Raw genomic sequence first — 12,897 nt, 5'->3', positions numbered from 1 at the left:
AAAAAAACTTTAAGAAAAATCCCATCCCAGGGGCTGGTGCAGTGTTTGCCTAGTATGTACAAAGCTTAGAGTTCAATGCCTAGGACCACATACACCAGGTATGGTGGCTCCTACTTACAAGCCTGGAGAGGTACAAGCAGGTGAAGACCAGGAGTTCAAAGTCATCCTTGGCTACTTAGCAAGCTCCAGGTCAGCCTAAGCTACAGAGACCCTGTCTCAAAAATAAAATAAATAAAATAAAATAATAAAATAAAAATAAAAACCTGAAAATGCCATCCCATTAACCAGAGATGACAAGTACTCCTGAAGGAGAGCCACCTGAGGCTGCTCTGGACAGACAAGTCATGAGCGACATCCCACTGCCATGGGCATTTCAGGGGACAGTGTGGACACTGCAGCGTGGTTGGTGGCCTTCACCAGTCCTGCCAGCCCAAGTAAGTCCAGGAAGCAGGGAACTATCTGGTGGCAGCGTGCAGCGCGGCTCAGCAGAATCCTGCACAGGGGCGTCCATCCTTCCCAGAGTTGCCATCACTCCCTGCCAAAATGTCACCACTGCAGTTGCTTCCCCCCTTCTTAGGTCCAAGCAAAGACCTTAACCAGGCACATACTCTCCAGGCATCTGCGATATAAAAGGGAAAAAAGAGAAAGGAAAACTTATCTAGTCATCTATTTTTAATATCAGTGGAAGCAATCTGGTGAGGTAATGTGTGCTCCACAGTCACTGTGCCCTTCGGGCCCGCAACCTTTATAGATCCTGGCCACATCGTTCCTAAAAACTTCTGACTCAAGCACTGGGCCCTGCCTCTGGCTCCCTGGAGGGGTGTTACCAGGAAGTGTGAGCTCCCAGGGGGCTGGATCCACAGCCCCCGTCTGGGTGGGTCAAGTAGCTCAGGGAGAGAAGCCATGCTGGTGAAAAGTCATGGGTCCAAAATAAACAGAGGGCTCAGAGATGGCCAAACACAGTGACAGCTGGAATACGCAATGTTAGAGAGAGAGAAAACATCCCGAGCCTGGACGAGGGAGCAGTTAAGTTTGGAGGGGCATACCCACCCACTGGAATGTCACCCCATCACCCTGCTCCTGGAAGCTGTGAGTGGAACCACCAGGGCACCCAGCTGCCTCCCTGCCAGGGTTTCAGCAGGACAGGGGCTCCAAGGGCTACTTCTCAGTGTTTCCCAGCTGTAAAATCAACCTTAGGACAAACTGGTCCCAGATTCCTCTGGGCTGAGATATTTCTGGGTCTGGTAGCTAATGATCCTGAAGTCACATTCCTCGGCACTTCCATGAAAAAATGAAGTTTCTGGACACCAAGCCCAATGTCACCAGCTAATTAAATGAGGCCAGTGCCCAACAGAACACAAACTCACTCAACTGCACACAATCAGTAACAAAGACCCCGAGGCCGTCTGGGATGAGGGCAACACAGGCCAACCGACACACAGGTGCCCAGTCATGACCTTGACCCCGGGCCCTACACAGACCCGCTCCTGCTCTCCCAGGGCTGCTGTCCGGGGGATTCTTTCACGGGAGAAGTCCTGGCTGGGAGAACTCACCAAAGATCTAAGCTAGGGAATGGAAGTTTACTCAACTTCAAGACCCTGGCTGCTCGCTTGCCAGAGGCTGGTTGGGAGAACCACCAGCCCTGTTTTCACCCCCATCTCCGCCTGGAGGACCAAGGGGGTCTCTCAAACACTGGGGTTTGTGGGGTTCTGCAGTCTTCACCTCTGCTCATGTTCGGTGCTGAGGGCGTCTCACGTCTGGCCTCTGCCTACTTGGCAGTGTCTTCATTCTCCACGACCCCACCCATTTGGTCTTGGAAACTTATTCTCCATCAAGGTCCAGTGGGTGGCCACTACCCACTCCCTGGAGCAGGGCCAAGCCCTACGGTGTCCACGCTCTGGTTAAAGGATACTCGCTGGGAGACATCAGCAAGTGCTGGGGTTCAGCCTTCCAGCTCTCTCGGTCACCAAGCCTCATGCTGGGGGAGGACAGTCTCAAAATGCTAATATCCACTGGGGCACTCTAGGGTCGGTGGGGAGACTGCTCCTCTCCACGGAACCCCTAAGCTTAGAAATCCCACCTCCTGTGGACCCTACACATCCCCCCTAGTGTTGCCGCCCCGCGTCCCCCAATCCTCAGTAATGATGTGTCACTTGCATCCAACCACCTAGCACGGTGCCAAGAGAGTGCGTGTCCACCGTCCCCTTCTGCACCTCAAGGGGCTGCACCTAGCGCGCGCAGCGGCAGGGCGGTCCATTGTCAACAGACCCCCAGAGAGCAGAAGGTCTCCTGGGGCACAAGTTCTCCCGACGCAATCTTCTCTCTGGCCAAGGGACCCGGGAGCCACCTAAAGCAGGAGAGCGAGCGGGCAGGGATGCCACCCACCAGACCTGGGCTCGCAGCCTCCTCCCCAAGCGTCCCCCAATCGCGCGCGCACGAGACGGTGACGGCTTCGCCCTCGATCCCCAAGTTCAAGTCCGAGCTCCCGGGTACCCCCCCACCAGCCGCTCCCGGCCCTGGGGGCGCCGAGTCCACCGAGGGAGCCCCTCCCCCCTCGCCCCGCCCGGCCTCGGGGACGCCGTCGTCCGGGGAGGAGGGATGCGCGCGGGGCACGACCACGCGTGGACACTTACTCCACAGGCTACATAGTTTCGCTCCCGGCCCCACCTGTGGGCTGCAGCGGCACCTTCCGGGCCCTCAGCCGGGACCTCAGCGCCCACCACCCCTGCGCCGCGGCTCCACGCCTCAGCCCACCCCTCTACCCCGCCCCCGGGCCTCCGGATGACCCAATGAAAAGCCGGCCTCACTCGGAGTGACGTGGACGCGGAGCAATCACTGAGTCCGGCCCAGCCAGGGGTGGGGCTCGGGCGACTCAGCGCTTCCTACACAAACGAGCTCCACCCACAGTCACCCAGTGCGCATGCTTTGAAAAAGGGGGGTGACAGGGTGTCGCCCGAGACCGATCTGACTCGGGGTGTGAGGTCCAAGCTGGGTCTCGGAAAAGGGGGTTCTGGCGGGGCGTGGTGGCGCACGTCTTGAATCCCAGCCTTTCAGGAGGCAGAGGTAGCAGGAGCGCCGTGAGTTCGAGGCCAGCCTGGGACTACAGAGTGCGTTCCATGTCAGCCTGGGCTAGAGCGAGACCCTACCTCGAAAATAACCTAATAATAATAATAAAAAAACGAAAGGGGGCTCGACAGCCAGAAAGAGAGAGAGAACCCTAAACAACAAAGTCGTCTGGCCTTGGGATTCTCCCTGCCTGCTTCGTTGGACAGAGGTGCCGGGTCTTGGGGATCACACCTAGTGTCTCGATGGTTCGTGGGCTCAGCAGGAGTTAAACCCTCTGCCTCAGTTTCCTCGCCTGCGTAGCCAGGAGCAGTTGGATGTGCAGGGCTGTAAGCTAGCGCAGGGGAGGAGAGAAGGGAATCCCGCACGTGACCTCCGCGCGCGCGGGGCCCCGCCCACCCTCGGTCCCCGGGGGGCGGGAGCACCCTTCCAGGGACGGCTGGCTGGAGGCGGGCCCTAGGAATCAACCCAGCTGCCCTTGGCAGTGACTGAGGCGCAGAGCGCTCGGCTTGGCGATCTGGGGGTCCGTCCGGGCGTGGGGCGTGGGGGGCGCACGAGGATGGGGTTTGTAGCCGGTCCCTCGCGGGGAGCCACGGCGGCGGCGGTGCGAAGACCCAGCGTGTGACTTTGGAGAGCGTGTCCGGGAAGCATGGACCGGCGGATGGGAGGTAGCTAACGGGGAGGCGGCGGGGGGGACTCCGAGCTCTCCCGAGGCGCACGTCGTAGGTCCCCGACGAGCTGTGACTTAGGCGGCGACCAGGAGCGAGTGGTTGGGCCATGAGGGGCGTGTGGCCCGAGGCCGGCCGGGCGGTAGCCGGAGGCGCGGTGCGGTGGCGCTGAGCGCGCGCGGGGCCGGGAGCGCACGGCGGCGGCGATGGCCCGGGAGGAGTGCAAGGCGCTGCTGGACGCGCTCAACAAGACCACGGCGTGCTACCACGTCCTGGTGCTCACGGTGGGCGGCTCGGCCGACTCGCAGGACCTGCGCGAGGAGCTGCAGAAGACGCGGCAGAAGGCGCGGGAGCTGGCCGTGGTGGCCGGAGCCCGGCTGACCGTCGCGCTGCGTGACCGGAGCCTGGCGGCCGAGGAGCGCGCGGAGTTCGAGCGGCTCTGGGTGGCCTTCTCCGGATGCCTGGACCTGCTGGAGGCCGACATGCAGCGCGCCCTGGCCCTGGGCGCCGCGTTCCCGCTGCACGCGCCGCGCCGGCCTCTCGTGCGCACGGGCGTGACGGGCGGCTCCTCGGGCGTGGCAGCCCGCGCCCTGAGCGCCCGCAGCCTGCGCCACGAGGCCGACGGAGACTTCGACGTGGCCGATCTGCCGGCGTTGGAGCGCGAGATCCTGCAGGTGGGCGAGATGATCGACGACATGGAAATGAAGGTCAACGTGCCCCGCTGGACAGTGCAGGCCCGGCAGGAGGCCGGCGCAGAACTCATCCTGTCCAGTGCCAGCGCGGGGGCCTTCTCCTCGGTCGGTGCGGTGTCCGTCGAGGAGCGCGCGGGGCTCTGCGACCCCAGCAAGGCCCTGGCAGCCACCGTTTTCAGCGCCGTACTGCTGGCGGCTGTGGCCCTAGCTTTATGCGTGGCAAAGCTGAGCTGACCCAATACCCAGTGGGCACCCGCTGGAACTGCTCCTTCCCGGGGGCAGGGATCAGGGTTTGGTCTGGTAACCCAGCCCCAGTGTGTGCATGAAGTACACGCGCTTTTCAAAGTACGAGCTCTGCAAGGCAGGGCTTGTTTTCTCTCTTGCCCAAGCAGGAGTTAACTTTCCCCCGGGCGATTCAGGGCATTACCTGGAAGGTCTGCTTGCTGGGGCTTTGTCCCCTATTAATAGAAACCGCTCCGCAGTGACCCCGTACGGCTCTGAGCTAAAAACACGTGTGACCAGCCTACCCTGCCGATGTCTTCCACTCTGCATGGGGCAGTCTGGAAGAGGGGCGCGATAGCAGGAAGCATGGGGAATGGGGCTGCTTGGCTCTGCGTGAATGGTGGTTTTGTTTCTAGACAAAAAGCAAACTGCAATACAATGTAAGTGATTGGTTTGTTGTGGGTTTTTTTTATTACCTTAATCCTTTGGGGCCTGAGCTTGGGAGACCGTGCAGGTAGAAGTGCGCGCTGTTTCTGTGGCACGCCTCTGCACTTGTTTATTCCATCTGTCACAAAAAGCAATAGGTAGGAGACCCAAGAAGGTCGCTCCAACCAGGTGTGGTGGCATTGGGCCCACCGCATGCACTTGCCTCCAGAGATAAAGCTCTGTTTCTCCATCCCTTGGGTGAGGGAAAGACAGGAGGCGCTGTGGGTCGGACCGAATGAGAACCGCGCAGGCGGGCACTTTCTCCTTCACAGGGGCTTATTTTGTTCCAGAACTAGACCAGTGTTTGATCCTCCTTTGAGGGCGGGCTGGGGAATCCTCTTTGGAGAGCTTAATCCTATCTATCCCCCGGAATTTGCTTACTAGCCAATAGGAGCCCTAGCTTTGTGGGGAACCATACAGCTCTCTGACCCCCACAGAGCTGGAGAGGGCAATTTGGCATTACTGGCCCACAGAGGTTGTGAGTCAATCCGCTCTGAGACTGAGTACAAAAGTGTCAGCTTTAACTTTGAATTTAAGACGCTTTTTAAAAAAGTCATTATTTGCCGAGCATGGTGGTGCACGTGTTTAATCCTAGCACTCGGGAGGCAGAGGTAGGTGGATCGACATGAGTTCGAGGCCACCCTGAGACTACACAGTTTATTCCAGGTCAGCCTGGGCTAGGGTGAGACCCTACCTAGAAAAAAAAACAAAACAAAACAAAACAAAAAATCATTATTTGAAAGGAACATTACCACAGGTATCAAAGGTGTTTTTTTTTTTTAATATAAAGGACATTGAGGCACAAATCCATTCATGCCAATGAGTCAAACTTGGAGATCTTTTTACATGCACCTTTAAGGTTGAATACTAAGTATTCATCTGCATCTCTTTTTAAAATCTGTGTTCTTGGATATAGATTGAATTTTGAGACTGTAGCACAAGCTACCAGAATCTTTGGTACAGGAGGCCTAGAGGAGTAAGCCATCCCAGATCCTTTTGATCCCCTCCTGGTGCTGCTGACCCTCTCTCCTGGCCTCCACACAGGGTTCTGTCACATGAGAGAAGCAAATGCGTTTCACTTTCTAAAGGTAATTCAGAATAAAGCCAAAAAGACTTTGTTTGGCTGGCACCTGGCTGATGTCTATTGTAAGGAGGAGGACCAGCTGTAGGGACCTGGCAAGTCCTTCACAAGGTCAGCTTGGAAGGCTAAGGGGCAGGAAGAGGATAGGGGCAGGGTTGGTTGTTATCTGGGCGCCCAGTCCTAGGGACCATCCCATCCCCCGCTCTACCCAGGTCCACTCGGCGCAGATCTGTTGGCCTCACATGTGGAAACAGAATCGGTTTGTGCAAGTCTGTGGCTGGGCTTTCAAAAGACCCACAGGTCTTAAGCCCATTGAACCCTTTATAATAATTACTGCTGAGAGGAACTCTTGGCTCCCCACCTGTCCCCATCCAGGTGACTGAACCACAGCTGACGTTTAAACTCCTCCCATACACAAGACAGCCTGGACTCCCTGGCACCTTCTCCACAGACTCCGTTCTCAGGCAAGAGGAGTCGATGGCACTCTAAAAACCAAGTGTTAAGGACATTCTGCCCTTTCTAAGAATGTGATCCTTTGTTCTTACCTTGATTTCTAGTTTATAAAAAAAAAAAAAAACCTCAGCAGGACACATTTAAAGATACAAGCCATCGCACATTGGGTTACCCATTAAGAGTAAATGGGAAAGACTTCTGTTGTCACGCTTTCCACCCATGTGGTCATTCTGGGTATATAAAGGCTGTTCTGTCCGATGGAAGCACTCTCTGCTGGCTGGAGTTAATGGCAGACGTTGTAACGTTGTCTAACGGAACCTCTGCCACAGGACACAAGCACGCCCACTCTCTGCCCTGTGCAGCTGGCTGCCCTGTCACCACCGTCTCTGCTCCTTCCTATCTGTCATTCACAAGCTAGCCTTCTGGCAGAAGAAGCCTGATTCAGTTTGTGGTGGCGCACACCTTTAATCCCGGCACTCAGGAGGAAGAGGTAGGAGGGTCACTGTGAGTCCGAGGCCACCCTGAGACTATGTAGTGAATTCCAGGTCAGCCTGGGCTAGAGCAAGACCCTACCTCAAAAGCCTCCCCCCACCCGCAAATAATAATGATTTAGGCATTTGATACGGAAGTCATCAAGTTCCTATACACATGTGGTATGAAAAAAAATTTTTTTAGTGCACTATCTAAACTGGGTATGGTGGTACACACCTACAATCCCTGCTACTAAAGGTGGAGGCAGGAAGATCACAAATTTAAAACCAGCTTGGGTTACAGAGTTCCCAAGCCAGCCTGGACAACTTAATCTCAAAATAAATAATAAAAAGGGGGGCTAGTGATACAGCTCAATAGTAGAGCATTTTGCCTAGCATGTGTGAGACCTTCAGTTCCATCACCAGTATCAAAAAGACGTACTTACCGATAGTAAAAAGACGAGAACGTAGAATGTCAGGGTACCTGTCAAGGGAATTTCCTTTTTAGAGTGTATTCTGAGCTAGTAGTAAATAAGTAATGACCATATTTGTAGGGGAAAATGCCAGGTGGATTTTTATGGGTTCTAAAATGTTGTGCTTTTAAATGCCTCAGGGGAAAACATTTTTGGTAAATAAACTTAGAGTATAAGGTTCGTGATTTACCTAAGGTTTACAGGAAGCTGCATGAAAGATGTGTGACATTGAATGCCAGATGCATGATGCTGAGTGACTAAAAAGTAGTTTTGATTAAAGAGAGTTTTGGTTTGCATGAGGACCGTGGTAACGCTGTGGGTTTTGCTTTTTTTCCTCTAATGTGCACCTTGGTCTGTTTTTAGCTACCCAGTTCCTTGAATGTTCATGGTGAATGTATTGTGCAGGTGTGAGCTCCACAGTGCGAGCCTATGAGAAATCCAGCGTTGTAGAACTCTCCTCAGCGTTCCTTTGCAGCGGACCTCTCTCTAGAGCGCCACCATCCGGCATGCGCAGGGAACTGCCTCTCTCCAAGTACCTCAACTCAAGTGACCTCCCTGTGCCTCACAATCCTTATTGCTGAAATGTGGGTTTTGACTAAATAGACTGGTGATACCTTGTAGCTTAAAATGTTAAACAGCATGCAGTTAAGCAAGAAAGAGTTAAAAGGTTATTTAGTTGATTTTGTTCTATTCTGGAATGCAATCTGACCGTTTAGTAATGTCAAAAATGAGTTTCCAAGCTGGAAGTGGTGGCGCACGCCTTTAATCCCAGCATTTGGGAGGCAGAGGGAGGAGGATTACTGTGAGTTCGAGGCCACCCGGAGGCTTCATAATGAATTCAAGGTCAGCCTGAGCTAGAGTGAGACCCTACCTCGAAAAACCAAAAAAAAAAAAAAAAAAAAAAAAAGTTTCCAAAAAATTAAACATCTAAATAATTCATTCTAAAAATCAAAAAAACAACTGAACTTAGTATGTGTTTTGTGTGTGTGCGCACGCGCCAATCAGAATTGATGGCCAGACTTTAGAAAGCAAGTGTGAGGTTTGGCATGTAAGTATGGTAGTGGGCTTGGCCCTGGGTTCAAACCCAACTGCAAGAGATACAAAGGTCAGGGTATGTGCATGCTGTTTATTTGTACTGTTTATATGAGAGAGGACTTTGAATTCAGACTCAAGTCTGGATCTGTAAAAGCCTCCAGTATTTATATGTTTAGTCTGTTTTGCCCAACAATCAGACACAGCTCCTGTCATTTGTCACGGAAGCCAGAAGAAAGATATTCAATCCGGGCCTGGCGGGCATGGTGGCACACACCTTTAACCCCAGCACTCACTTGGGAGGGCAGAAGTAAGAGGATCACTGTGAGTTCAAGGCCACCCTGAGACTACACAGTGAATTCCAGGTCGACCTGAGCTAGAGTGAGACCCTACCTCAGAAAACCAAAACAACAGCAACAGAAAAAACAAATAAATAAAAAACAGCAGGGGTAGTTTTGTATGTCATGTTGGATCTGTTGACAGATTCTAACCACAGTGTTTATGAGTAAGTAAAAAATAGAAAGAAATATACAGTGTTTATAAGCTAGTGGGGAAAAAGATGCTTTCAATGATTCAGCTACCAACGTGCAATTTTAAAACAATATTCTCAATTTTCTTCATGCATATTTGAATGAAAGTGTCATTCTGAGATATACTGACTCTTCACAGATTTAATTGCATAAGGAGATGTTCAGAAATGTTCTCAGGTTACAACTGTTCAACAAGAAGATTATCCTCAGCTTTTAAGGCAGGGAGAAATCTGGGAAGAATGAGTCTCCCTAAGAAAGGCACATGCTTTGAACTGCAGTGTTCTGGGAGACAGAGGAAGGAGGGTGGCAGTGAGTTCGAGGTTAGCCTGAGCTAGAGTGAGGCCCTACCTCGGGGGAAAAAAAACGAAAAGAAAGATTATTGGCTGCCGTCACATAGATCAAAGCCGTATTTCAAATACTGTTTCCTCTGGTTCTCAGGATCGACAGACATACAGATACAGTGGCCCTGTGTTTGTGAGGATGAGATGGATTTCTGGGGAAAACATTCCTCTCACTTACTTATTTCTCATCTAATGCTGTGAAGGGTTCTTGATGCTTTAATTGCTGTACTACAAAATAGAGAGCATCCTAATCTTTGATGTTTGAGAGTTTTAAAACCTTAATGTTTATATGACCTGTGTAAATATGCTAAATGAGCGTCTTGTTGTTAAATGACCTTACAGAGTCCCTTTAATGTGCTGGTGCTGGAAAGCAGCGTTGGGTATTTCCTGTTTGCACATGTATGTATTCAGCATGTGGAAAATAGCTACCGTGAAACATACAGAAGTGAAAGTGTTTGTTAAGATGGTGAGGTTATGGATGCTATTTTTTCAATGTTTTTATTGAATGTTATATTGTTTTTACAATAAAATTTTAAATGCCCTTATTATCTGAAAAAATTATTGTGTTGTTAAAATGAAAGTTTTCACCATTTGGGTCTCAAGTATAATGAGAAATAACTTCACAATTTTCCCTTTGTACCCTGGCCAAATTAAAGTAAAATACTTTGCTAGGGATTGAACCAAAACCTGATAACTTTTATAAGCCCAAAGAAGAGAGTTGTGGGAACCCCAGTTTAGAATATACAGTCAGGGGCTGGAGAGATGACTTAGTGGTGAAGCGCTTTCCTGTGAAGCCTAACGACCCCAGTTCGAGGCTTTATTCCCCAGGACCCACATAAGGCCCTGGAGCGCCCATTCTCCCTCTCTCTCACACTCTCTCTCTCTGTCTTTCACTCTCAAATAAATAAATAAAAATAAACAAAAATCACACACACACACACACACATATATATATTATAAATACATACATACACACACACATACATCATCCAGTCAGCCAGAAGAACAGGCCACACTTGTGACTGGTGCCTGAAAGCGGGCCAGGGTCTTGTCTACTGAGGTCTTAGCCTGTGGGATCTGACACCGTCCCCAGGAGGAAAACGTCACAACCCAATCACAGGACACCCAGTTAGTGCCTGCTAGAGAATTTCTGAGTGTTCAGCAAGTGTTCTACGGAGCGACACTCTGAGATCAAAACCCTTCAGATTTTTACCCAGGAGAAGCTGGTCACGGCGGCACATTCCTGTACTTCCAGCTCTTGGTTGGGAGGAAGCAAGAGGACTAGAACTGGACGCAGCACCTTCCAGAACTTCAGCACACAGAACTCAGCTGCTGCTCTGATGTGATGACAGCTTCTTGGAATCACCTTGCAGAACCAGAGCTGAGATAACAATCACCCACCCCACCTTGCCCAGTTCTTTGTCTACTTAAATCTAAAGCTCGTGTCAACACCCCGGTATGAACCTGGGGTTACTGGCCTCTATTCCTCTTCCCCGTGTGTGCCCTGATTCAACCTCATGTCTCTGCTTTTTACCATTACTCTCTTCCATCACCGTACTGGGAAGGGTGGGCAAGCCTGGTCTTTTGGAACTGCCAAACCTTTTATCTTAAACCTCCAAGTATACTGACAATCCTTTTATGTTGTCAGTATTTTTTAATATATTTTATTTATTTATTTATTTGAGAGAGAGGAAGAGGCAGAGAGAAACAGAGAGAGAGAGAGAGAGAGAGAGAGAGAGAGAGAGAGAGAGAATGGGCGCACCAGGGCCTCCAGCCACCACAAATGAACTCCAAATGCATGTGCCCCCTTGTGCTTACATGGGTCCTGGATAGTCGAACTGGGATCCTTTGGCTTTTCAGGTAAATGTCAAAATTTAAGCTGAAAACAGGCCCTTTGCTTCCCTAAGCTGCTTCTGGTTGGGTTATTTTGTTCCAGCAATGAAAAAGTCATTGATATACATTCACACACACACACACACACACACACACACACACACGCACACAGGCACAGCATGGGCTGGGGAGACGGCTCAGCCGTTAAAGGCGTTTGCTTGCAAAGCCTACCATTATGGGCTCAATTCCCCAGTACCCACATACTGCCTGATGTGAAGAGGCACATGTGTCTGGAGTTCCTGTGCAGGGGCAAGAGACCCTGCCATGCCTATTCTCTCTCTCTCTTTCAAATACATAAATAAAAACATTAAAAAAAAACCCATACAACAAAACAAAACAAAACTCTGTAATAAGACATATGATAAACTTCTGAATTATTGAACCCATGGAGGTGCTGGCATGGGTGGAACTTGTGTGATCACAGAGGGAATGATATGTCACCTCATCCCTGCTCCTGTGCAGTTCCTCATCTAACTGCTTACTGTATCCTTTATAATAAACTGATGGTTTTTTTTGTTTGTTTTTTTTTGTTTTTTTTTTTTTTAATTTTTTGTTTATTTATTTGAGAGAGACAGAGAGAGAGAGAATGGGCACACCAGGGCCTCCAGCCACTGCAAACAAACTCCAGATGCGTGCGCCCCCTTGTGCATCTGGCTAACATGGGTCCTTGGGAATCGAGTCTCGAACTGGGGTCCTTAGGCTTCACAGGCAAGTGCTTAACTGCTAAGCCATCTCTCCAGCCCTGGGAATTAATTTTTTTTTTAATTTTTTTTTTAAATTTATTTGAGAGCGACAGACACAGAGAGAAAGACAGATAGAGGGAGAGAGAGAGAATGGGCGCGCCAGGGCTTCCAGCCTCTGCAAACGAACTCCAGACGCGTGCGCCTCCTTGTGCATCTGGCTAACGTGGGACCTGGGGAACCGAGCCTCGAACCGGGGTCCTTAGGCTTCACAGGCAAGTGCTTAACCGCTAAGCCATCTCTCCAGCCCAAACTGATGTTTAAGTAAGGTTTTCCTCCTTAGTCCTGGCAGCACATTCCTTTTTTTTTTTTTTTAAGGTAGGGTCTCACTCCAGTCCAGGCGGACCTGGAATTCACTGTGTAACCTCAAGGTGGCCTCGAACTCACGGTGATCCTCTTACCTCTGGCTCCTAAATGCTGGGATTAAAGCGTCAGTTTTGACAGGAAGTGCCCATCATGGCGGGGATAGCACCACAGGGGCAGAAAACCTGCCCCGCATTGTCACATGGGGGCGGGGAGACTGCACGTGTAGCTGGGCAATAAGGTCTCAGGGTCTCGCCCCTAGTGACACATACCACACTACTTCCTCTAACATACCCCGCCTCCTAAAGGTTCCACAATCTTTCCACCGCCACCAACTGGGGGTTTAGTATTCAGACACATGAGTTCACGAGGGCATTTGATGTTCAAACCACTACATGGTGAGGTGAGGTGGCTTAACATGGAGCCCAGACTAGCCTTGAACTCACTATG

At 51.1% G+C, this 12,897-nt stretch overlaps 3 protein-coding genes and 1 long non-coding RNA gene across 7 annotated transcripts in view; 3 read left to right on the top strand and 1 right to left on the bottom strand.

Moving 5' to 3' along the window:
* Positions 1-2,737, bottom strand: part of Ankrd27 (ankyrin repeat domain 27) — a 55,011-nt gene extending 52,274 nt beyond the window's left edge. For 3 of the 4 annotated variants that reach the window (XM_045153933.1, XM_045153935.1, XM_045153936.1), the window contains exon 1: positions 2,634-2,737. The gene's annotated coding sequence lies outside the window, so the exon portion shown is untranslated. The remainder of the gene's footprint in view (positions 1-2,633) is intronic. The other variant, XM_045153934.1, reaches the window with a different exon arrangement.
* On the top strand, positions 365-2,785 carry LOC105944108 (translation initiation factor IF-2-like). The gene is made up of 2 exons (XM_012949063.2): positions 365-434; positions 2,220-2,785. Exons 1-2 carry the CDS (start codon positions 365-367, stop codon positions 2,783-2,785), a joined length of 636 nt encoding a protein of 211 aa, XP_012804517.2.
* A 1,152-nt stretch (positions 2,786-3,937) lies between these two features.
* LOC101597793 (regulator of G protein signaling 9 binding protein) lies at positions 3,938-6,810 on the top strand. Its single transcript, XM_004659963.2, has one exon. It carries the CDS (start codon positions 3,938-3,940, stop codon positions 4,655-4,657), a length of 720 nt encoding a protein of 239 aa, XP_004660020.1. The 3' UTR covers positions 4,658-6,810.
* Positions 6,811-9,035: 2,225 nt separating this feature from the next.
* Positions 9,036-10,059, top strand: LOC123462223. Its single transcript, XR_006638164.1, has 2 exons — positions 9,036-9,089; positions 9,632-10,059. It is a non-coding gene; the product is annotated as an uncharacterized LOC123462223 (long non-coding RNA).
* The last annotated feature ends 2,838 nt before the right edge of the window (positions 10,060-12,897 follow it).

Source organism: Jaculus jaculus, chromosome 7 (genome assembly GCF_020740685.1).
Source record: "Jaculus jaculus isolate mJacJac1 chromosome 7, mJacJac1.mat.Y.cur, whole genome shotgun sequence".
Classification (NCBI taxonomy): domain Eukaryota; kingdom Metazoa; phylum Chordata; class Mammalia; order Rodentia; family Dipodidae; genus Jaculus; species Jaculus jaculus.
Note: the sequence above shows the minus strand (reverse complement) of the source record. Positions and strands in the feature narration are given on the sequence as shown.